We start from the raw sequence: 23621 nt of genomic DNA on the forward strand, positions 1-23621 counted from the left end.
ACGAATGTTGCCCAGTCGTTCGTTCCAGCCCAGCCTGGTCGTTCTACGGACCATCCAAAAGGAGGGGAGAGTTCTTTGGAGGCCTTGCCCCCAAGTGCCGTGTTCTGCATCAAGTCCCCTCTGTTCCTGCAGGCGACATTTGCAATGTTTTGTGTGAATGGATATGTGACATATCCGGGTATGTTTAAGGGTAAGTAAGCGAATAACCTCAACTTTTGGTTCCAAAACGGAGGTTTGGAATTATAGTGTTTGTGTGATAGAGATCATTAAAGGTACCATTAATATAAATCATATATAGCTGAATAGGAGTTTATGAGTTATGACTAGGCTGCTATATGAATAAACACAGACCCACAATAGGCATAATTGTCAGATATTAATTCATTATTAAATGGTCAGTTATACGTTTAACCTTCATCAAAAAAGTAATTTGTACCTAATAAAATGTTTATTTAAAAAATATATAATTAATTCAGGGGTCAAAGCTGCACCGAAGGTGTTGGATTTTGCAGGCTTATGAACCAACCAACATCTACTTGTTTTTGTATAAGCCTACACCAGAAAGTAGTTATGTTCAATTCAACAAATAGTCCAGGTAATATGTGCAGAATTTGAGGTGAAACTTGGTATACTTGTACAGTTTGGTGCCCTGAACATTTTCAGAAATGGAGCCATCGCAAAAACGCCTTGTTGCGGCCATTTTACTTTCCACCACAACCAAATTTTGTATTTTGTATCATATCTCCTGAACCAAACATGATAACATGTAAAATGTGATGTCTACCCCTATGTTCTGATGGTCAAGGATTACAACGATACCATATACAACATCATAAACTGTTCAGGTGAATAGTTAATGGTTAATTCAGTGACACGTGAAGGCAATACAGTATCTGAGAACCTAGGCTAGACTTTAAAATGTCATGTTTGTTGCATGCATACAGTATCATAAGAAACCCAAAACACTTATAACCTGCAATTTTGCATAATGAAAAAGTTCATTCGTTTGAGAATCACTAAACAGCTGCCATGAAAACAATGATAAATGGGTCAATAAATTCTTAATTTTCTATTATAGAAACTAAATAGGGGCAACAGTCTGGAAATGCAAATATTTTTCCATACCTGGAAATGACCAAGTCCCATACTTTTCTAAACTGCATAGGAATCCTGTGGATTGCAACCAACAGGTTCTTACCAAAAATAAGACTCCCATTTGCCTACATTATACATGCGAGATTCAACAAATACCAGAGTGTAACATGGTATTACCATGGGGTTTGGACTTGAGCCAGAATACCATGTAAAGATCATGGTGAATTCCAGCATCATGATCCACATTTTAGTAAGACCGAAAACAAAGAGTTGCTTACAATCCAATATAGGAAACACGTCTCCTAGTGTTTGTCGATGAAGCCGCTGTATGCGCTTGCTTAAACCCCTTCCCTGAGATCATTAAATGCCATTCTACTAACCATATCCAAAAACCTTGCTATGCAATATACACATTTGATTGTCCACAATTCACATGCTTTGATTCAATGCTTTTATTTGAGGAGTGTTTCAGTGAAAAGAAATTGAATTTCAGAACAACATTTTTGTAAAGATCAGAAAGAGTAAATGTAATCCAATCAAAGTCAAAGTGGACCAGGATGACGGAATGTGAGCTCACAAATATAGCTCAGTGAGGTTGAACAGGATGCATCGTTCCAGCAACGGTTAGCTGTAGGGTGGAATAATGAAATCAGTTACCCTGATCATTACAGTGGTGTTCAACTTAAGGCATAGTGAAATAAAAAAATAAAAAAAGCACTGACAGGTCCAGTTGATCTCCAAACAGTTCTCAGGTCCACCAGCATTGTTAGGTTCTCTAGAGCACCAGTTGGTATAGTCATACACAGTTCCATCACTCCACAACCACTCTCCGTCCTAATAAGTGAAGAGAATGAATACAAAAAGTGCACTACTGAGTCAGACGTAAGCCAATTAAGTTCAGCTTTGAAGTCAAACCATCTTCATTAGAAACTTTGCCTTTGATTAAAGCAGAAATTTCAGTTTAGACAAACAAATAGGTTTCTTTAGGGCACACAATTTAACTTACTTGTTCACCATCATGAGCACCAACCCAAGTTCTTGTGGAAGGCAACAGACTCAGCAGGAAATCATTCTCTGGTTGATCATGCACAGATGCGAGATTCGCACCAAAAGATTGACAGTTTCTCTGAAGAGACAGATTTCTCATTACAAAATCTAATCTTTTTAGCAGAAAGCATAAATTACTAATCTAGGATTAATCAGTTGACCCAGTGTTAACCCACCCTTAAACCTAACCATACCATCAAACCTGTCCCTAACCGTACCCATATCCCAGCAAAAGCATCTTACATCAACACAATACATTGTACCAAACTACTTAAAGACACCTAATATAAAGTGTTGTCCAAATAGCTTTGTTGTATAATACACTACCTCTGCTGCGATCCAGGAAACCGATTTAGAGAAGTACTTGTAGCACCGGCGTTCATAATTTTTCCATCCACGTGGACATCTTCCTAAACCATTTGTGGATTCACTAACTAAATGGGGATTTTGTAATATTTAGCATTTTATTATGTTGCTTATTTCAAGTTTGTGTGATTATATGGCAAAAAAAATAAGATTAAAAAGTAATTATACTTTGACACTGAAAATCCTTCATTAATCATGCAAATATCAGTAAATGGAATCTTGTACAGTCCCATAATGCATTTAAATTTGAAAGCGTTTTTACAATTAAATGTTTTGGTTACCGTTTGCATTCCCCATGGAGAAGATAACAAAAAGCAGAAGACTTCTCAGCATTGCCATGATGAACCTGAAATGAAGCTAAAAACGAATAAGCAGGTAAAGTTAAATGTCTGCACTCAAATGCTGCACACTGTGGAATCGCAGTGTATTTTAAAGACAAAGCAAATGTTATTCTGTAGGTTTCTGTTCCAACAACTCACCTTGCTTTTCAGATTGTTGCCTTCAGAATCTCAGAGGAAGTGTTTGTTAAGTTCCAGAAAGAGCCCTGCTTTTATAGCCTACTTTACTAATTGGGCCTCATTTATCAATCTAACGTAGATCCGAGCGCAGAAATCATCTTACGACAGGGTTCAGGTGTGATTCATGAAACACTCGAATACAGACAGTCCCATCGTACGAATGATCGGATCGACGTTGATAAATGTGGCGGCTGAAAACAATCGCATTTGAATATCACGGCCCTAAAAATTCACGGTTTAGAAACCGTAACTTCCTCATTATCTTCACCTGGGATGTTCCCATGACAACGCAGCACGGCGTCTATCAGCTGTTCTTAAAGGGGTGGTTGATTATGATTTCACTTTTTTAACTTTAGTTAGGCTAGTGTGTAATGTTACTGTTTGAGAATAAACATCTGCAAAGTTACAACGTTAAGTTCAAAGCAAAGGGAGATATTTTCTTTTGAAGAAATTGCTTTTTAAGGATTCCTCCCGGGTTAGTGACATCACAAACCCTAAAATTTACATACCCCGAAATTTTCAGTGCATGTCTGTGTGAGGTAAAAGGACACTTTGAAGCTCTGCCCCCTTTGCCAGGAGCAGCAGCTCATTTGCATTTAAAGGGACAGACACAAAAACAGTGCGTTTTTGCTCACCCTCAAAAAGGGACAATTTTAACATGCTATTTTGAGCTAAAACTTCACCTAACTCTTGTGTACATCTTGTGAAAAGGGCATTATACCACCCCTTTAAGACAGAAATGTCTTATTACTGTTAACACAACTGTTGCAAATAAATATACATTTTATTTTTATATATAACAAAAGTTTTTCAAATGTGCATTATATGTATATGTGTGTGTGTGTGTGTGTGTGTGTGTGTGTGTGTGTGTGTGTGTGTGTGTGTGTGTGTGTGTGTGTGAGTGAAGGCCTATTTCTATCTGCTTTCAACTTTAAAACTTGCAACAACATGAAAAAAAAAGTGTGAAATATCTGAGTTAAAGGAACCGTATGTAAGATTGTGGCCAAAACTGGTACTGCAATCACTTTCAAATTACTGTAGAGCGGTGTATCCCCTCCCCCTCCCCCTCCCCCCTGACTCGAGGTTGCCAGTTAGGCTGCAGGATCCAGCAGGAACGTAGGCTGCTACAAGGAGCTTCCAATGTCAAGTGACGAGTCCTACACAGCAAGTTTTTTTTCGGACTTTGTCACAACGTATTTCGGATTCATAACGAGGTCTTTTAGGTTTCGTAACGTTAGACATTTTTTATCCGACACGTTTGTAGCTGCAGCTGTGGTAAATAGAGCAGAGCTGGCAACTCGGATGTCGAAACACTACTGACTTTGTGATTAGTAGATAGGTGGAGGGTGGAGCATCAGGCCAAAACACAACATGACAACATCAACATCAGTTGAGGGCTGCAACTTCACTTTTAAATGACAATATCCTGGCCGGACTACTGTTGTCAGTAATATAAGTATTTGAAATGAACATGATTTCTTAATGTCTAGTGACATATCAGGGCCATTTTATGATTAATTGAAATACATTTCTTAAATACGGTTCCTTTAAGTGCTCATGTTATTAACCCATGCTTCAACTTTCAGGGTTGTGACAAAGAGATACTGTGACATTTGGTTTTGGGTTCCCTTTCGAGAGCGGTAACGTCTACACTGCGTCAGCTGATGCTGCGGGAACTCCTCCCTTCTCCACTTTTGTTGAAATTTTATAGGCTAACGGCAGCTTGGAACAACTGGCCAATTGTCGCGAAGTATGCAAATACTGACAGGCTTGCGGGCATTATAAAATGCATGGTGCGACAATTGCGTCAAAATCTTTTTATTCACGCTGTCATCGTTGAAGTTGCACCTGAGGACTAGTTACCTTTTCTTCCTCTAATCCAATGGCTAACCGTTGCAGGATTTGTGCGGGCCCCATCGACCCGCCCCACACCTACGAGTACTACGCCGCCTGCCTGGGCCCGGCCCACGCCCATGCCAACGCGGCCTTCTTGGACTTCCGGTGCGCACTTGAGAACCAGGAAGGGTTTTTGCTCATACTATTACGGCGTTGAGGTCCACTGCCACCAGGGAGCCGCTAATGGGCTGTCCCCCAGCCAGAAACGACGGTGACGACGAGGCCTGGGGTCATAGTCCTCTGCCGTCGCCACGTTCCACCGGTCCTTTTCGCGGACGCGCTGGACTCGACGTGAAATGCTTCAGACGAGTCAAAATACCAAGAGTAAACCGGATTCCTAGGTATACCAGTCGGGCCGCCGCCAGGCTGCTTTGAGGAGGAGGACTCCGTTCTTCCACGACTTCAATGAGCACGTGGTTAAGTTGTGGCCTGCACCCCAATCGGCGTGCGGAAGCCCATGGCTCTGTACGCCATGCATCTGTGCCGATCCTTTCATCTCTGGGCGCGGACCTCAGCTTGCAGTCCAAGCCGTGCAAGTTCAGGGCTCATCTGGCTGAAAAAATAAAGGCTCCAATCACGCCTCTTTGGTGACGCCTTGGAGTAATTTACTGAGCGTTTCTCTGAGGCACAGAAGCGCGAAGACTATGAGTCACGAATGTTGCCCAGTCGTTCGTTCCAGCCCAGCCTGGTCGTTCTACGGACCATCCAAAAGGAGGGGAGAGTTCTTTGGAGGCCTTGCCCCCAAGTGCCGTGTTCTGCATCAAGTCCCCTCTGTTCCTGCAGGCGACATTTGCAATGTTTTGTGTGAATGGATATGTGACATATCCGGGTATGTTTAAGGGTAAGTAAGCGAATAACCTCAACTTTTGGTTCCAAAACGGAGGTTTGGAATTATAGTGTTTGTGTGATAGAGATCATTAAAGGTACCATTAATATAAATCATATATAGCTGAATAGGAGTTTATGAGTTATGACTAGGCTGCTATATGAATAAACACAGACCCACAATAGGCATAATTGTCAGATATTAATTCATTATTAAATGGTCAGTTATACGTTTAACCTTCATCAAAAAAGTCATTTGTACCTAATAAAATGTTTATTTAAAAAATATATAATTAATTCAGGGGTCAAAGCTGCACCGAAGGTGTTGGATTTTGCAGGCTTATGAACCAACCAACATCTACTTGTTTTTGTATAAGCCTACACCAGAAAGTAGTTATGTTCAATTCAACAAATAGTCCAGGTAATATGTGCAGAATTTGAGGTGAAACTTGGTATACTTGTACAGTTTGGTGCCCTGAACATTTTCAGAAATGGAGCCATCGCAAAAACGCCTTGTTGCGGCCATTTTACTTTCCACCACAACCAAATTTTGTATTTTGTATCATATCTCCTGAACCAAACATGATAACATGTAAAATGTGATGTCTACCCCTATGTTCTGATGGTCAAGGATTACAACGATACCATATACAACATCATAAACTGTTCAGGTGAATAGTTAATGGTTAATTCAGTGACACGTGAAGGCAATACAGTATCTGAGAACCTAGGCTAGACTTTAAAATGTCATGTTTGTTGCATGCATACAGTATCATAAGAAACCCAAAACACTTATAACCTGCAATTTTGCATAATGAAAAAGTTCATTCGTTTGAGAATCACTAAACAGCTGCCATGAAAACAATGATAAATGGGTCAATAAATTCTTAATTTTCTATTATAGAAACTAAATAGGGGCAACAGTCTGGAAATGCAAATATTTTTCCATACCTGGAAATGACCAAGTCCCATACTTTTCTAAACTGCATAGGAATCCTGTGGATTGCAACCAACAGGTTCTTACCAAAAATAAGACTCCCATTTGCCTACATTATACATGCGAGATTCAACAAATACCAGAGTGTAACATGGTATTACCATGGGGTTTGGACTTGAGCCAGAATACCATGTAAAGATCATGGTGAATTCCAGCATCATGATCCACATTTTAGTAAGACCGAAAACAAAGAGTTGCTTACAATCCAATATAGGAAACACGTCTCCTAGTGTTTGTCGATGAAGCCGCTGTATGCGCTTGCTTAAACCCCTTCCCTGAGATCATTAAATGCCATTCTACTAACCATATCCAAAAACCTTGCTATGCAATATACACATTTGATTGTCCACAATTCACATGCTTTGATTCAATGCTTTTATTTGAGGAGTGTTTCAGTGAAAAGAAATTGAATTTCAGAACAACATTTTTGTAAAGATCAGAAAGAGTAAATGTAATCCAATCAAAGTCAAAGTGGACCAGGATGACGGAATGTGAGCTCACAAACATAGCTCAGTGAGGTTGAACAGGATGCATCGTTCCAGCAACGGTTAGCTGTAGGGTGGAATAATGAAATCAGTTACCCTGATCATTACAGTGGTGTTCAACTTAAGGCATAGTGAAATAAAAAAATAAAAAAAGCACTGACAGGTCCAGTTGATCTCCAAACAGTTCTCAGGTCCACCAGCATTGTTAGGTTCTCTAGAGCACCAGTTGGTATAGTCATACACAGTTCCATCACTCCACAACCACTCTCCGTCCTAATAAGTGAAGAGAATGAATACAAAAAGTGCACTACTGAGTCAGACGTAAGCCAATTAAGTTCAGCTTTGAAGTCAAACCATCTTCATTAGAAACTTTGCCTTTGATTAAAGCAGAAATTTCAGTTTAGACAAACAAATAGGTTTCTTTAGGGCACACAATTTAACTTACTTGTTCACCATCATGAGCACCAACCCAAGTTCTTGTGGAAGGCAACAGACTCAGCAGGAAATCATTCTCTGGTTGATCATGCACAGATGCGAGATTCGCACCAAAAGATTGACAGTTTCTCTGAAGAGACAGATTTCTCATTACAAAATCTAATCTTTTTAGCAGAAAGCATAAATTACTAATCTAGGATTAATCAGTTGACCCAGTGTTAACCCACCCTTAAACCTAACCATACCATCAAACCTGTCCCTAACCGTACCCATATCCCAGCAAAAGCATCTTACATCAACACAATACATTGTACCAAACTACTTAAAGACACCTAATATAAAGTGTTGTCCAAATAGCTTTGTTGTATAATACACTACCTCTGCTGCGATCCAGGAAACCGATTTAGAGAAGTACTTGTAGCACCGGCGTTCATAATTTTTCCATCCACGTGGACATCTTCCTAAACCATTTGTGGATTCACTAACTAAATGGGGATTTTGTAATATTTAGCATTTTATTATGTTGCTTATTTCAAGTTTGTGTGATTATATGGCAAAAAAAATAAGATTAAAAAGTAATTATACTTTGACACTGAAAATCCTTCATTAATCATGCAAATATCAGTAAATGGAATCTTGTACAGTCCCATAATGCATTTAAATTTGAAAGCGTTTTTACAATTAAATGTTTTGGTTACCGTTTGCATTCCCCATGGAGAAGATAACAAAAAGCAGAAGACTTCTCAGCATTGCCATGATGAACCTGAAATGAAGCTAAAAACGAATAAGCAGGTAAAGTTAAATGTCTGCACTCAAATGCTGCACACTGTGGAATCGCAGTGTATTTTAAAGACAAAGCAAATGTTATTCTGTAGGTTTCTGTTCCAACAACTCACCTTGCTTTTCAGATTGTTGCCTTCAGAATCTCAGAGGAAGTGTTTGTTAAGTTCCAGAAAGAGCCCTGCTTTTATAGCCTACTTTACTAATTGGGCCTCATTTATCAATCTAACGTAGATCCGAGCGCAGAAATCATCTTACGACAGGGTTCAGGTGTGATTCATGAAACACTCGAATACAGACAGTCCCATCGTACGAATGATCGGATCGACGTTGATAAATGTGGCGGCTGAAAACAATCGCATTTGAATATCACGGCCCTAAAAATTCACGGTTTAGAAACCGTAACTTCCTCATTATCTTCACCTGGGATGTTCCCATGACAACGCAGCACGGCGTCTATCAGCTGTTCTTAAAGGGGTGGTTGATTATGATTTCACTTTTTTAACTTTAGTTAGGCTAGTGTGTAATGTTACTGTTTGAGAATAAACATCTGCAAAGTTACAACGTTAAGTTCAAAGCAAAGGGAGATATTTTCTTTTGAAGAAATTGCTTTTTAAGGATTCCTCCCGGGTTAGTGACATCACAAACCCTAAAATTTACATACCCCGAAATTTTCAGTGCATGTCTGTGTGAGGTAAAAGGACACTTTGAAGCTCTGCCCCCTTTGCCAGGAGCAGCAGCTCATTTGCATTTAAAGGGACAGACACAAAAACAGTGCGTTTTTGCTCACCCTCAAAAAGGGACAATTTTAACATGCTATTTTGAGCTAAAACTTCACCTAACTCTTGTGTACATCTTGTGAAAAGGGCATTATACCACCCCTTTAAGACAGAAATGTCTTATTACTGTTAACACAACTGTTGCAAATAAATATACATTTTATTTTTATATATAACAAAAGTTTTTCAAATGTGCATTATATGTATATGTGTGTGTGTGTGTGTGTGTGTGTGTGTGTGTGTGTGTGTGTGTGTGTGTGAGTGAAGGCCTATTTCTATCTGCTTTCAACTTTAAAACTTGCAACAACATGAAAAAAAAAGTGTGAAATATCTGAGTTAAAGGAACCGTATGTAAGATTGTGGCCAAAACTGGTACTGCAATCACTTTCAAATTACTGTAGAGCGGTGTATCCCCTCCCCCTCCCCCTCCCCCCTGACTCGAGGTTGCCAGTTAGGCTGCAGGATCCAGCAGGAACGTAGGCTGCTACAAGGAGCTTCCAATGTCAAGTGACGAGTCCTACACAGCAAGTTTTTTTTCGGACTTTGTCACAACGTATTTCGGATTCATAACGAGGTCTTTTAGGTTTCGTAACGTTAGACATTTTTTATCCGACACGTTTGTAGCTGCAGCTGTGGTAAATAGAGCAGAGCTGGCAACTCGGATGTCGAAACACTACTGACTTTGTGATTAGTAGATAGGTGGAGGGTGGAGCATCAGGCCAAAACACAACATGACAACATCAACATCAGTTGAGGGCTGCAACTTCACTTTTAAATGACAATATCCTGGCCGGACTACTGTTGTCAGTAATATAAGTATTTGAAATGAACATGATTTCTTAATGTCTAGTGACATATCAGGGCCATTTTATGATTAATTGAAATACATTTCTTAAATACGGTTCCTTTAAGTGCTCATGTTATTAACCCATGCTTCAACTTTCAGGGTTGTGACAAAGAGATACTGTGACATTTGGTTTTGGGTTCCCTTTCGAGAGCGGTAACGTCTACACTGCGTCAGCTGATGCTGCGGGAACTCCTCCCTTCTCCACTTTTGTTGAAATTTTATAGGCTAACGGCAGCTTGGAACAACTGGCCAATTGTCGCGAAGTATGCAAATACTGACAGGCTTGCGGGCATTATAAAATGCATGGTGCGACAATTGCGTCAAAATCTTTTTATTCACGCTGTCATCGTTGAAGTTGCACCTGAGGACTAGTTACCTTTTCTTCCTCTAATCCAATGGCTAACCTTTGCAGGATTTGTGCGGGCCCCATCGACCCGCCCCACACCTACGAGTACTACGCCGCCTGCCTGGGCCCGGCCCACGCCCATGCCAACGCGGCCTTCTTGGACTTCCGGTGCGCACTTGAGAACCAGGAAGGGTTTTTGCTCATACTATTACGGCGTTGAGGTCCACTGCCACCAGGGAGCCGCTAATGGGCTGTCCCCCAGCCAGAAACGACGGTGACGACGAGGCCTGGGGTCATAGTCCTCTGCCGTCGCCACGTTCCACCGGTCCTTTTCGCGGACGCGCTGGACTCGACGTGAAATGCTTCAGACGAGTCAAAATACCAAGAGTAAACCGGATTCCTAGGTATACCAGTCGGGCCGCCGCCAGGCTGCTTTGAGGAGGAGGACTCCGTTCTTCCACGACTTCAATGAGCACGTGGTTAAGTTGTGGCCTGCACCCCAATCGGCGTGCGGAAGCCCATGGCTCTGTACGCCATGCATCTGTGCCGATCCTTTCATCTCTGGGCGCGGACCTCAGCTTGCAGTCCAAGCCGTGCAAGTTCAGGGCTCATCTGGCTGAAAAAATAAAGGCTCCAATCACGCCTCTTTGGTGACGCCTTGGAGTAATTTACTGAGCGTTTCTCTGAGGCACAGAAGCGCGAAGACTATGAGTCACGAATGTTGCCCAGTCGTTCGTTCCAGCCCAGCCTGGTCGTTCTACGGACCATCCAAAAGGAGGGGAGAGTTCTTTGGAGGCCTTGCCCCCAAGTGCCGTGTTCTGCATCAAGTCCCCTCTGTTCCTGCAGGCGACATTTGCAATGTTTTGTGTGAATGGATATGTGACATATCCGGGTATGTTTAAGGGTAAGTAAGCGAATAACCTCAACTTTTGGTTCCAAAACGGAGGTTTGGAATTATAGTGTTTGTGTGATAGAGATCATTAAAGGTACCATTAATATAAATCATATATAGCTGAATAGGAGTTTATGAGTTATGACTAGGCTGCTATATGAATAAACACAGACCCACAATAGGCATAATTGTCAGATATTAATTCATTATTAAATGGTCAGTTATACGTTTAACCTTCATCAAAAAAGTCATTTGTACCTAATAAAATGTTTATTTAAAAAATATATAATTAATTCAGGGGTCAAAGCTGCACCGAAGGTGTTGGATTTTGCAGGCTTATGAACCAACCAACATCTACTTGTTTTTGTATAAGCCTACACCAGAAAGTAGTTATGTTCAATTCAACAAATAGTCCAGGTAATATGTGCAGAATTTGAGGTGAAACTTGGTATACTTGTACAGTTTGGTGCCCTGAACATTTTCAGAAATGGAGCCATCGCAAAAACGCCTTGTTGCGGCCATTTTACTTTCCACCACAACCAAATTTTGTATTTTGTATCATATCTCCTGAACCAAACATGATAACATGTAAAATGTGATGTCTACCCCTATGTTCTGATGGTCAAGGATTACAACGATACCATATACAACATCATAAACTGTTCAGGTGAATAGTTAATGGTTAATTCAGTGACACGTGAAGGCAATACAGTATCTGAGAACCTAGGCTAGACTTTAAAATGTCATGTTTGTTGCATGCATACAGTATCATAAGAAACCCAAAACACTTATAACCTGCAATTTTGCATAATGAAAAAGTTCATTCGTTTGAGAATCACTAAACAGCTGCCATGAAAACAATGATAAATGGGTCAATAAATTCTTAATTTTCTATTATAGAAACTAAATAGGGGCAACAGTCTGGAAATGCAAATATTTTTCCATACCTGGAAATGACCAAGTCCCATACTTTTCTAAACTGCATAGGAATCCTGTGGATTGCAACCAACAGGTTCTTACCAAAAATAAGACTCCCATTTGCCTACATTATACATGCGAGATTCAACAAATACCAGAGTGTAACATGGTATTACCATGGGGTTTGGACTTGAGCCAGAATACCATGTAAAGATCATGGTGAATTCCAGCATCATGATCCACATTTTAGTAAGACCGAAAACAAAGAGTTGCTTACAATCCAATATAGGAAACACGTCTCCTAGTGTTTGTCGATGAAGCCGCTGTATGCGCTTGCTTAAACCCCTTCCCTGAGATCATTAAATGCCATTCTACTAACCATATCCAAAAACCTTGCTATGCAATATACACATTTGATTGTCCACAATTCACATGCTTTGATTCAATGCTTTTATTTGAGGAGTGTTTCAGTGAAAAGAAATTGAATTTCAGAACAACATTTTTGTAAAGATCAGAAAGAGTAAATGTAATCCAATCAAAGTCAAAGTGGACCAGGATGACGGAATGTGAGCTCACAAATATAGCTCAGTGAGGTTGAACAGGATGCATCGTTCCAGCAACGGTTAGCTGTAGGGTGGAATAATGAAATCAGTTACCCTGATCATTACAGTGGTGTTCAACTTAAGGCATAGTGAAATAAAAAAATAAAAAAAGCACTGACAGGTCCAGTTGATCTCCAAACAGTTCTCAGGTCCACCAGCATTGTTAGGTTCTCTAGAGCACCAGTTGGTATAGTCATACACAGTTCCATCACTCCACAACCACTCTCCGTCCTAATAAGTGAAGAGAATGAATACAAAAAGTGCACTACTGAGTCAGACGTAAGCCAATTAAGTTCAGCTTTGAAGTCAAACCATCTTCATTAGAAACTTTGCCTTTGATTAAAGCAGAAATTTCAGTTTAGACAAACAAATAGGTTTCTTTAGGGCACACAATTTAACTTACTTGTTCACCATCATGAGCACCAACCCAAGTTCTTGTGGAAGGCAACAGACTCAGCAGGAAATCATTCTCTGGTTGATCATGCACAGATGCGAGATTCGCACCAAAAGATTGACAGTTTCTCTGAAGAGACAGATTTCTCATTACAAAATCTAATCTTTTTAGCAGAAAGCATAAATTACTAATCTAGGATTAATCAGTTGACCCAGTGTTAACCCACCCTTAAACCTAACCATACCATCAAACCTGTCCCTAACCGTACCCATATCCCAGCAAAAGCATCTTACATCAACACAATACATTGTACCAAACTACTTAAAGACACCTAATATAAAGTGTTGTCCAAATAGCTTTGTTGTATAATACACTACCTCTGCTGCGATCCAGGAAACCGATTTAGAGAAGTACTTGTAGCACCGGCGTTCATAATTTTTCCATCCACGTGGACATCTTCCTAAACCATTTGTGGATTCACTAACTAAATGGGGATTTTGTAATATTTAGCATTTTATTATGTTGCTTATTTCAAGTTTGTGTGATTATATGGCAAAAAAAATAAGATTAAAAAGTAATTGTACTTTGACACTGAAAATCCTTCATTAATCATGCAAATATCAGTAAATGGAATCTTGTACAGTCCCATAATGCATTTAAATTTGAAAGCGTTTTTACAATTAAATGTTTTGGTTACCGTTTGCATTCCCCATGGAGAAGATAACAAAAAGCAGAAGACTTCTCAGCATTGCCATGATGAACCTGAAATGAAGCTAAAAACGAATAAGCAGGTAAAGTTAAATGTCTGCACTCAAATGCTGCACACTGTGGAATCGCAGTGTATTTTAAAGACAAAGCAAATGTTATTCTGTAGGTTTCTGTTCCAACAACTCACCTTGCTTTTCAGATTGTTGCCTTCAGAATCTCAGAGGAAGTGTTTGTTAAGTTCCAGAAAGAGCCCTGCTTTTATAGCCTACTTTACTAATTGGGCCTCATTTATCAATCTAACGTAGATCCGAGCGCAGAAATCATCTTACGACAGGGTTCAGGTGTGATTCATGAAACACTCGAATACAGACAGTCCCATCGTACGAATGATCGGATCGACGTTGATAAATGTGGCGGCTGAAAACAATCGCATTTGAATATCACGGCCCTAAAAATTCACGGTTTAGAAACGTAACTTCCTCATTATCTTCACCTGGGATGTTCCCATGACAACGCAGCACGGCGTCTATCAGCTGTTCTTAAAGGGGTGGTTGATTATGATTTCACTTTTTTAACTTTAGTTAGGCTAGTGTGTAATGTTACTGTTTGAGAATAAACATCTGCAAAGTTACAACGTTAAGTTCAAAGCAAAGGGAGATATTTTCTTTTGAAGAAATTGCTTTTTAAGGATTCCTCCCGGGTTAGTGACATCACAAACCCTAAAATTTACATACCCCGAAATTTTCAGTGCATGTCTGTGTGAGGTAAAAGGACACTTTGAAGCTCTGCCCCCTTTGCCAGGAGCAGCAGCTCATTTGCATTTAAAGGGACAGACACAAAAACAGTGCGTTTTTGCTCACCCTCAAAAAGGGACAATTTTAACATGCTATTTTGAGCTAAAACTTCACCTAACTCTTGTGTACATCTTGTGAAAAGGGCATTATACCACCCCTTTAAGACAGAAATGTCTTATTACTGTTAACACAACTGTTGCAAATAAATATACATTTTATTTTTATATATAACAAAAGTTTTTCAAATGTGCATTATATGTATATGTGTGTGTGTGTGTGTGTGTGTGTGTGTGTGTGTGTGTGTGTGAGTGAAGGCCTATTTCTATCTGCTTTCAACTTTAAAACTTGCAACAACATGAAAAAAAAAGTGTGAAATATCTGAGTTAAAGGAACCGTATGTAAGATTGTGGCCAAAACTGGTACTGCAATCACTTTCAAATTACTGTAGAGCGGTGTATCCCCTCCCCCTCCCCCTCCCCCCTGACTCGAGGTTGCCAGTTAGGCTGCAGGATCCAGCAGGAACGTAGGCTGCTACAAGGAGCTTCCAATGTCAAGTGACGAGTCCTACACAGCAAGTTTTTTTTCGGACTTTGTCACAACGTATTTCGGATTCATAACGAGGTCTTTTAGGTTTCGTAACGTTAGACATTTTTTATCCGACACGTTTGTAGCTGCAGCTGTGGTAAATAGAGCAGAGCTGGCAACTCGGATGTCGAAACACTACTGACTTTGTGATTAGTAGATAGGTGGAGGGTGGAGCATCAGGCCAAAACACAACATGACAACATCAACATCAGTTGAGGGCTGCAACTTCACTTTTAAATGACAATATCCTGGCCGGACTACTGTTGTCAGTAATATAAGTATTTGAAATGAACATGATTTCTTAATGTCTAGTGACATATCAGGGCCATTTTATGATTAATTGAAATACATTTCTTAAATACGGTTCCTTTAAGTGCTCATGTTATTAACCCATGCTTCAACTTTCAGGGTTGTGACAAAGAGATACTGTGACATTTGGTTTTGGGTTCCCTTTCGAGAGCGGTAACGTCTACACTGCGTCAGCTGATGCTGCGGGAACTCCTCCCTTCTCCACTTTTGTTGAAATTTTATAGGCTAACGGCAGCTTGGAACAACTGGCCAATTGTCGCGAAGTATGCAAATACTGACAGGCTTGCGGGCATTATAAAATGCATGGTGCGACAATTGCGTCAAAATCTTTTTATTCACGCTGTCATCGTTGAAGTTGCACCTGAGGACTAGTTACCTTTTCTTCCTCTAATCCAATGGCTAACCTTTGCAGGATTTGTGCGGGCCCCATCGACCCGCCCCACACCTACGAGTACTACGCCGCCTGCCTGGGCCCGGCCCACGCCCATGCCAACGCGGCCTTCTTGGACTTCCGGTGCGCACTTGAGAACCAGGAAGGGTTTTTGCTCATACTATTACGGCGTTGAGGTCCACTGCCACCAGGGAGCCGCTAATGGGCTGTCCCCCAGCCAGAAACGACGGTGACGACGAGGCCTGGGGTCATAGTCCTCTGCCGTCGCCACGTTCCACCGGTCCTTTTCGCGGACGCGCTGGACTCGACGTGAAATGCTTCAGACGAGTCAAAATACCAAGAGTAAACCGGATTCCTAGGTATACCAGTCGGGCCGCCGCCAGGCTGCTTTGAGGAGGAGGACTCCGTTCTTCCACGACTTCAATGAGCACGTGGTTAAGTTGTGGCCTGCACCCCAATCGGCGTGCGGAAGCCCATGGCTCTGTACGCCATGCATCTGTGCCGATCCTTTCATCTCTGGGCGCGGACCTCAGCTTGCAGTCCAAGCCGTGCAAGTTCAGGGCTCATCTGGCTGAAAAAATAAAGGCTCCAATCACGCCTCTTTGGTGACGCCTTGGAGTAATTTACTGAGCGTTTCTCTGAGGCACAGAAGCGCGAAGACTATGAGTCACGAATGTTGCCCAGTCGTTCGTTCCAGCCCAGCCTGGTCGTTCTACGGACCATCCAAAAGGAGGGGAGAGTTCTTTGGAGGCCTTGCCCCCAAGTGCCGTGTTCTGCATCAAGTCCCCTCTGTTCCTGCAGGCGACATTTGCAATGTTTTGTGTGAATGGATATGTGACATATCCGGGTATGTTTAAGGGTAAGTAAGCGAATAACCTCAACTTTTGGTTCCAAAACGGAGGTTTGGAATTATAGTGTTTGTGTGATAGAGATCATTAAAGGTACCATTAATATAAATCATATATAGCTGAATAGGAGTTTATGAGTTATGACTAGGCTGCTATATGAATAAACACAGACCCACAATAGGCATAATTGTCAGATATTAATTCATTATTAAATGGTCAGTTATACGTTTAACCTTCATCAAAAAAGTCATTTGTACCTAATAAAATGTTTATTTAAAAAATATATAATTAATTCAGGGGTCAAAGCTGCACCGAAGGTGTTGGATTTTGCAGGCTTATGAACCAACCAACATCTACTTGTTTTTGTATAAGCCTACACCAGAAAGTAGTTATGTTCAATTCAACAAATAGTCCAGGTAATATGTGCAGAATTTGAGGTGAAACTTGGTATACTTGTACAGTTTGGTGCCCTGAACATTTTCAGAAATGGAGCCATCGCAAAAACGCCTTGTTGCGGCCATTTTACTTTCCACCACAACCAAATTTTGTATTTTGTATCATATCTCCTGAACCAAACATGATAACATGTAAAATGTGATGTCTACCCCTATGTTCTGATGGTCAAGGATTACAACGATACCATATACAACATCATAAACTGTTCAGGTGAATAGTTAATGGTTAATTCAGTGACACGTGAAGGCAATACAGTATCTGAGAACCTAGGCTAGACTTTAAAATGTCATGTTTGTTGCATGCATACAGTATCATAAGAAACCCAAAACACTTATAACCTGCAATTTTGCATAATGAAAAAGTTCATTCGTTTGAGAATCACTAAACAGCTGCCATGAAAACAATGATAAATGGGTCAATAAATTCTTAATTTTCTATTATAGAAACTAAATAGGGGCAACAGTCTGGAAATGCAAATATTTTTCCATACCTGGAAATGACCAAGTCCCATACTTTTCTAAACTGCATAGGAATCCTGTGGATTGCAACCAACAGGTTCTTACCAAAAATAAGACTCCCATTTGCCTACATTATACATGCGAGATTCAACAAATACCAGAGTGTAACATGGTATTACCATGGGGTTTGGACTTGAGCCAGAATACCATGTAAAGATCATGGTGAATTCCAGCATCATGATCCACATTTTAGTAAGACCGAAAACAAAGAGTTGCTTACAATCCAATATAGGAAACACGTCTCCTAGTGTTTGTCGATGAAGCCGCTGTATGCGCTTGCTTAAACCCCTTCCCTGAGATCATTAAATGCCATTCTACTAACCATATCCAAAAACCTTGCTATGCAATATACACATTTGATTGTCCACAATTCACATGCTTTGATTCAATGCTTTTATTTGAGGAGTGTTTCAGTGAAAAGAAATTGAATTTCAGAACAACATTTTTGTAAAGATCAGAAAGAGTAAATGTAATCCAATCAAAGTCAAAGTGGACCAGGATGACGGAATGTGAGCTCACAAATATAGCTCAGTGAGGTTGAACAGGATGCATCGTTCCAGCAACGGTTAGCTGTAGGGTGGAATAATGAAATCAGTTACCCTGATCATTACAGTGGTGTTCAACTTAAGGCATAGTGAAAAAAAAAAAAAAAAAAAAGCACTGACAGGTCCAGTTGATCTCCAAACAGTTCTCAGGTCCACCAGCATTGTTAGGTTCTCTAGAGCACCAGTTGGTATAGTCATACACAGTTCCATCACTCCACAACCACTCTCCGTCCTAATAAGTGAAGAGAATGAATACAAAAAGTGCACTACTGAGTCAGACGTAAGCCAATTAAGTTCAGCTTTGAAGTCAAACCATCTTCATTAGAAACTTTGCCTTTGATTAAAGCAGAAATTTCAGTTTAGACAAACAAATAGGTTTCTTTAGGGCACACAATTTAACTTACTTGTTCACCATCATGAGCACCAACCCAAGTTCTTGTGGAAGGCAACAGACTCAGCAGGAAATCATTCTCTGGTTGATCATGCACAGATGCGAGATTCGCACCAAAAGATTGACAGTTTCTCTGAAGAGACAGATTTCTCATTACAAAATCTAATCTTTTTAGCAGAAAGCATAAATTACTAATCTAGGATTAATCAGTTGACCCAGTGTTAACCCACCCTTAAACCTAACCATACCATCAAACCTGTCCCTAACCGTACCCATATCCCAGCAAAAGCATCTTACATCAACACAATACATTGTACCAAACTACTTAAAGACACCTAATATAAAGTGTTGTCCAAATAGCTTTGTTGTATAATACACTACCTCTGCTGCGATCCAGGAAACCGATTTAGAGAAGTACTTGTAGCACCGGCGTTCATAATTTTTCCATCCACGTGGACATCTTCCTAAACCATTTGTGGATTCACTAACTAAATGGGGATTTTGTAATATTTAGCATTTTATTATGTTGCTTATTTCAAGTTTGTGTGATTATATGGCAAAAAAAATAAGATTAAAAAGTAATTGTACTTTGACACTGAAAATCCTTCATTAATCATGCAAATATCAGTAAATGGAATCTTGTACAGTCCCATAATGCATTTAAATTTGAAAGCGTTTTTACAATTAAATGTTTTGGTTACCGTTTGCATTCCCCATGGAGAAGATAACAAAAAGCAGAAGACTTCTCAGCATTGCCATGATGAACCTGAAATGAAGCTAAAAACGAATAAGCAGGTAAAGTTAAATGTCTGCACTCAAATGCTGCACACTGTGGAATCGCAGTGTATTTTAAAGACAAAGCAAATGTTATTCTGTAGGTTTCTGTTCCAACAACTCACCTTGCTTTTCAGATTGTTGCCTTCAGAATCTCAGAGGAAGTGTTTGTTAAGTTCCAGAAAGAGCCCTGCTTTTATAGCCTACTTTACTAATTGGGCCTCATTTATCAATCTAACGTAGATCCGAGCGCAGAAATCATCTTACGACAGGGTTCAGGTGTGATTCATGAAACACTCGAATACAGACAGTCCCATCGTACGAATGATCGGATCGACGTTGATAAATGTGGCGGCTGAAAACAATCGCATTTGAATATCACGGCCCTAAAAATTCACGGTTTAGAAACCGTAACTTCCTCATTATCTTCACCTGGGATGTTCCCATGACAACGCAGCACGGCGTCTATCAGCTGTTCTTAAAGGGGTGGTTGATTATGATTTCACTTTTTTAACTTTAGTTAGGCTAGTGTGTAATGTTACTGTTTGAGAATAAACATCTGCAAAGTTACAACGTTAAGTTCAAAGCAAAGGGAGATATTTTCTTTTGAAGAAATTGCTTTTTAAGGATTCCTCCCGGGTTAGTGACATCACAAACCCTAAAATTTACATACCCCGAAATTTTCAGTGCATGTCTGTGTGAGGTAAAAGGACACTTTGAAGCTCTGCCCCCTTTGCCAGGAGCAGCAGCTCATTTGCATTTAAAGGGACAGACACAAAAACAGTGCGTTTTTGCTCACCCTCAAAAAGGGACAATTTTAACATGCTATTTTGAGCTAAAACTTCACCTAACTCTTGTGTACATCTTGTGAAAAGGGCATTATACCACCCCTTTAAGACAGAAATGTCTTATTACTGTTAACACAACTGTTGCAAATAAATATACATTTTATTTTTATATATAACAAAAGTTTTTCAAATGTGCATTATATGTATATGTGTGTGTGTGTGTGTGTGTGTGTGTGTGTGTGTGTGTGTGTGTGTGTGTGAGTGAAGGCCTATTTCTATCTGCTTTCAACTTTAAAACTTGCAACAACATGAAAAAAAAAGTGTGAAATATCTGAGTTAAAGGAACCGTATGTAAGATTGTGGCCAAAACTGGTACTGCAATCACTTTCAAATTACTGTAGAGCGGTGTATCCCCTCCCCCTCCCCCTCCCCCCTGACTCGAGGTTGCCAGTTAGGCTGCAGGATCCAGCAGGAACGTAGGCTGCTACAAGGAGCTTCCAATGTCAAGTGACGAGTCCTACACAGCAAGTTTTTTTTCGGACTTTGTCACAACGTATTTCGGATTCATAACGAGGTCTTTTAGGTTTCGTAACGTTAGACATTTTTTATCCGACACGTTTGTAGCTGCAGCTGTGGTAAATAGAGCAGAGCTGGCAACTCGGATGTCGAAACACTACTGACTTTGTGACTAGTAGATAGGTGGAGGGTGGAGCATCAGGCCAAAACACAACATGACAACATCAACATCAGTTGAGGGCTGCAACTTCACTTTTAAATGACAATATCCTGGCCGGACTACTGTTGTCAGTAATATAAGTATTTGAAATGAACATGATTTCTTAATGTCTAGTGACATATCAGGGCCATTTTATGATTAATTGAAATACATTTCTTAAATACGGTTCCTTTAAGTGCTCATGTTATTAACCCATGCTTCAACTTTCAGGGTTGTGACAAAGAGATACTGTGACATTTGGTTTTGGGTTCCCTTTCGAGAGCGGTAACGTCTACACTGCGTCAGCTGATGCTGCGGGAACTCCTCCCTTCTCCACTTTTGTTGAAATTTTATAGGCTAACGGCAGCTTGGAACAACTGGCCAATTGTCGCGAAGTATGCAAATACTGACAGGCTTGCGGGCATTATAAAATGCATGGTGCGACAATTGCGTCAAAATCTTTTTATTCACGCTGTCATCGTTGAAGTTGCACCTGAGGACTAGTTACCTTTTCTTCCTCTAATCCAATGGCTAACCTTTGCAGGATTTGTGCGGGCCCCATCGACCCGCCCCACACCTACGAGTACTACGCCGCCTGCCTGGGCCCGGCCCACGCCCATGCCAACGCGGCCTTCTTGGACTTCCGGTGCGCACTTGAGAACCAGGAAGGGTTTTTGCTCATACTATTACGGCGTTGAGGTCCACTGCCACCAGGGAGCCGCTAATGGGCTGTCCCCCAGCCAGAAACGACGGTGACGACGAGGCCTGGGGTCATAGTCCTCTGCCGTCGCCACGTTCCACCGGTCCTTTTCGCGGACGCGCTGGACTCGACGTGAAATGCTTCAGACGAGTCAAAATACCAAGAGTAAACCGGATTCCTAGGTATACCAGTCGGGCCGCCGCCAGGCTGCTTTGAGGAGGAGGACTCCGTTCTTCCACGACTTCAATGAGCACGTGGTTAAGTTGTGGCCTGCACCCCAATCGGCGTGCGGAAGCCCATGGCTCTGTACGCCATGCATCTGTGCCGATCCTTTCATCTCTGGGCGCGGACCTCAGCTTGCAGTCCAAGCCGTGCAAGTTCAGGGCTCATCTGGCTGAAAAAATAAAGGCTCCAATCACTCCCTCCGGCCTCTTTGGTGACGCCTTGGAGTAATTTACTGAGCGTTTCTCTGAGGCACAGAAGCGCGAAGACTATGAGTCACGAATGTTGCCCAGTCGTTCGTTCCAGCCCAGCCTGGTCGTTCTACGGACCATCCAAAAGGAGGGGAGAGTTCTTTGGAGGCCTTGCCCCCAAGTGCCGTGTTCTGCATCAAGTCCCCTCTGTTCCTGCAGGCGACATTTGCAATGTTTTGTGTGAATGGATATGTGACATATCCGGGTATGTTTAAGGGTAAGTAAGCGAATAACCTCAACTTTTGGTTCCAAAACGGAGGTTTGGAATTATAGTGTTTGTGTGATAGAGATCATTAAAGGTACCATTAATATAAATCATATATAGCTGAATAGGAGTTTATGAGTTATGACTAGGCTGCTATATGAATAAACACAGACCCACAATAGGCATAATTGTCAGATATTAATTCATTATTAAATGGTCAGTTATACGTTTAACCTTCATCAAAAAAGTAATTTGTACCTAATAAAATGTTTATTTAAAAAATATATAATTAATTCAGGGGTCAAAGCTGCACCGAAGGTGTTGGATTTTGCAGGCTTATGAACCAACCAACATCTACTTGTTTTTGTATAAGCCTACACCAGAAAGTAGTTATGTTCAATTCAACAAATAGTCCAGGTAATATGTGCAGAATTTGAGGTGAAACTTGGTATACTTGTACAGTTTGGTGCCCTGAACATTTTCAGAAATGGAGCCATCGCAAAAACGCCTTGTTGCGGCCATTTTACTTTCCACCACAACCAAATTTTGTATTTTGTATCATATCTCCTGAACCAAACATGATAACATGTAAAATGTGATGTCTACCCCTATGTTCTGATGGTCAAGGATTACAACGATACCATATACAACATCATAAACTGTTCAGGTGAATAGTTAATGGTTAATTCAGTGACACGTGAAGGCAATACAGTATCTGAGAACCTAGGCTAGACTTTAAAATGTCATGTTTGTTGCATGCATACAATATCATAAGAAACCCAAAACACTTATAACCTGCAATTTTGCATAATGAAAAAGTTCATTCGTTTGAGAATCACTAAACAGCTGCCATGAAAACAATGATAAATGGGTCAATAAATTCTTAATTTTCTATTATAGAAACTAAATAGGGGCAACAGTCTGGAAATGCAAATATTTTTCCATACCTGGAAATGACCAAGTCCCATACTTTTCTAAACTGCATAGGAATCCTGTGGATTGCAACCAACAGGTTCTTACCAAAAATAGACTCCCATTTGCCTACATTATACATGCGAGATTCAACAAATACCAGAGTGTAACATGGTATTACCATGGGGTTTGGACTTGAGCCAGAATACCATGTAAAGATCATGGTGAATTCCAGCATCATGATCCACATTTTAGTAAGACCGAAAACAAAGAGTTGCTTACAATCC

At 40.7% G+C, this 23621-nt stretch overlaps 4 protein-coding genes across 5 annotated transcripts; all 4 read right to left on the reverse strand.

Moving 5' to 3' along the window:
- Positions 1-1529: 1529 nt before the first annotated feature.
- LOC309503919 (ladderlectin-like) lies at positions 1530-3258 on the reverse strand. Its single transcript, XM_082176778.1, has 6 exons — positions 2988-3258; positions 2790-2865; positions 2470-2576; positions 2102-2221; positions 1818-1929; positions 1530-1723 (listed from the first exon to the last, which is right to left on the reverse strand). Exons 2-6 carry the CDS (start codon positions 2845-2847, stop codon positions 1638-1640), a joined length of 483 nt encoding a protein of 160 aa, XP_082032904.1. The 5' UTR covers positions 2848-2865; positions 2988-3258; the 3' UTR covers positions 1530-1637.
- A 3844-nt stretch (positions 3259-7102) lies between these two features.
- LOC309504294 (ladderlectin-like) lies at positions 7103-8841 on the reverse strand. Of its 2 annotated transcripts, XM_082177338.1 has the most exons (7): positions 8733-8808; positions 8561-8697; positions 8363-8438; positions 8043-8149; positions 7675-7794; positions 7391-7502; positions 7103-7296 (listed from the first exon to the last, which is right to left on the reverse strand). In XM_082177338.1, the coding sequence occupies exons 3-7, from the start codon at positions 8418-8420 to the stop codon at positions 7211-7213; spliced, it is 483 nt and encodes a 160-aa protein (XP_082033464.1). In that variant the 5' UTR covers positions 8421-8438; positions 8561-8697; positions 8733-8808; the 3' UTR covers positions 7103-7210. The 2 variants fall into 2 exon arrangements, with proteins under 2 accessions (XP_082033464.1, XP_082033463.1); XM_082177337.1 differs by having other exon boundaries at positions 8561-8841.
- A 3818-nt stretch (positions 8842-12659) lies between these two features.
- On the reverse strand, positions 12660-14323 carry LOC309504372 (ladderlectin-like). Its single transcript, XM_082177440.1, has 6 exons — positions 14118-14323; positions 13920-13995; positions 13600-13706; positions 13232-13351; positions 12948-13059; positions 12660-12853 (listed from the first exon to the last, which is right to left on the reverse strand). The coding sequence occupies exons 2-6, from the start codon at positions 13975-13977 to the stop codon at positions 12768-12770; spliced, it is 483 nt and encodes a 160-aa protein (XP_082033566.1). The 5' UTR covers positions 13978-13995; positions 14118-14323; the 3' UTR covers positions 12660-12767.
- Positions 14324-18207: 3884 nt separating this feature from the next.
- Positions 18208-19936, reverse strand: LOC309504813 (ladderlectin-like). The gene is made up of 6 exons (XM_082178109.1): positions 19667-19936; positions 19469-19544; positions 19149-19255; positions 18781-18900; positions 18497-18608; positions 18208-18401 (listed from the first exon to the last, which is right to left on the reverse strand). Exons 2-6 carry the CDS (start codon positions 19524-19526, stop codon positions 18316-18318), a joined length of 483 nt encoding a protein of 160 aa, XP_082034235.1. The 5' UTR covers positions 19527-19544; positions 19667-19936; the 3' UTR covers positions 18208-18315.
- Positions 19937-23621: the final 3685 nt, after the last annotated feature.

Source organism: Leuciscus leuciscus, assembly GCF_965113295.1.
Source record: "Leuciscus leuciscus genome assembly, chromosome: 8".
Taxonomy (NCBI): Eukaryota; Metazoa; Chordata; class Actinopteri; order Cypriniformes; family Leuciscidae; genus Leuciscus; species Leuciscus leuciscus.

Bases quoted from the DNA above. Each gene is read 5' to 3' on its own strand.
- LOC309503919 (XM_082176778.1), bottom strand. From the start codon at position 2,847: ATGGCAATGCTGAGAAGTCTTCTGCTTTTTGTTATCTTCTCCATGGGG. The intron at 2,222-2,469 runs GTAGTGTATTAT...CTGTCTCTTCAG, and splicing joins TTTCCTGGATCGCAGCAGAG to AGAAACTGTCAATCTTTTGG. The intron at 1,724-1,817 runs GTCAGTGCTTTT...TCCACCCTACAG, and splicing joins TTTGGAGATCAACTGGACCT to CTAACCGTTGCTGGAACGAT.
- LOC309504294 (XM_082177337.1), bottom strand. From the start codon at position 8,420: ATGGCAATGCTGAGAAGTCTTCTGCTTTTTGTTATCTTCTCCATGGGG. The intron at 8,150-8,362 runs GTAACCAAAACA...ATCCCCATTTAG, and splicing joins CTCCATGGGGAATGCAAACG to TTAGTGAATCCACAAATGGT. The intron at 7,297-7,390 runs GTCAGTGCTTTT...TCCACCCTACAG, and splicing joins TTTGGAGATCAACTGGACCT to CTAACCGTTGCTGGAACGAT.
- LOC309504372 (XM_082177440.1), bottom strand. From the start codon at position 13,977: ATGGCAATGCTGAGAAGTCTTCTGCTTTTTGTTATCTTCTCCATGGGG. The intron at 13,352-13,599 runs GTAGTGTATTAT...CTGTCTCTTCAG, and splicing joins TTTCCTGGATCGCAGCAGAG to AGAAACTGTCAATCTTTTGG. The intron at 12,854-12,947 runs GTCAGTGCTTTT...TCCACCCTACAG, and splicing joins TTTGGAGATCAACTGGACCT to CTAACCGTTGCTGGAACGAT.
- LOC309504813 (XM_082178109.1), bottom strand. From the start codon at position 19,526: ATGGCAATGCTGAGAAGTCTTCTGCTTTTTGTTATCTTCTCCATGGGG. The intron at 19,256-19,468 runs GTAACCAAAACA...ATCCCCATTTAG, and splicing joins CTCCATGGGGAATGCAAACG to TTAGTGAATCCACAAATGGT. The intron at 18,402-18,496 runs GTCAGTGCTTTT...TCCACCCTACAG, and splicing joins TTTGGAGATCAACTGGACCT to CTAACCGTTGCTGGAACGAT.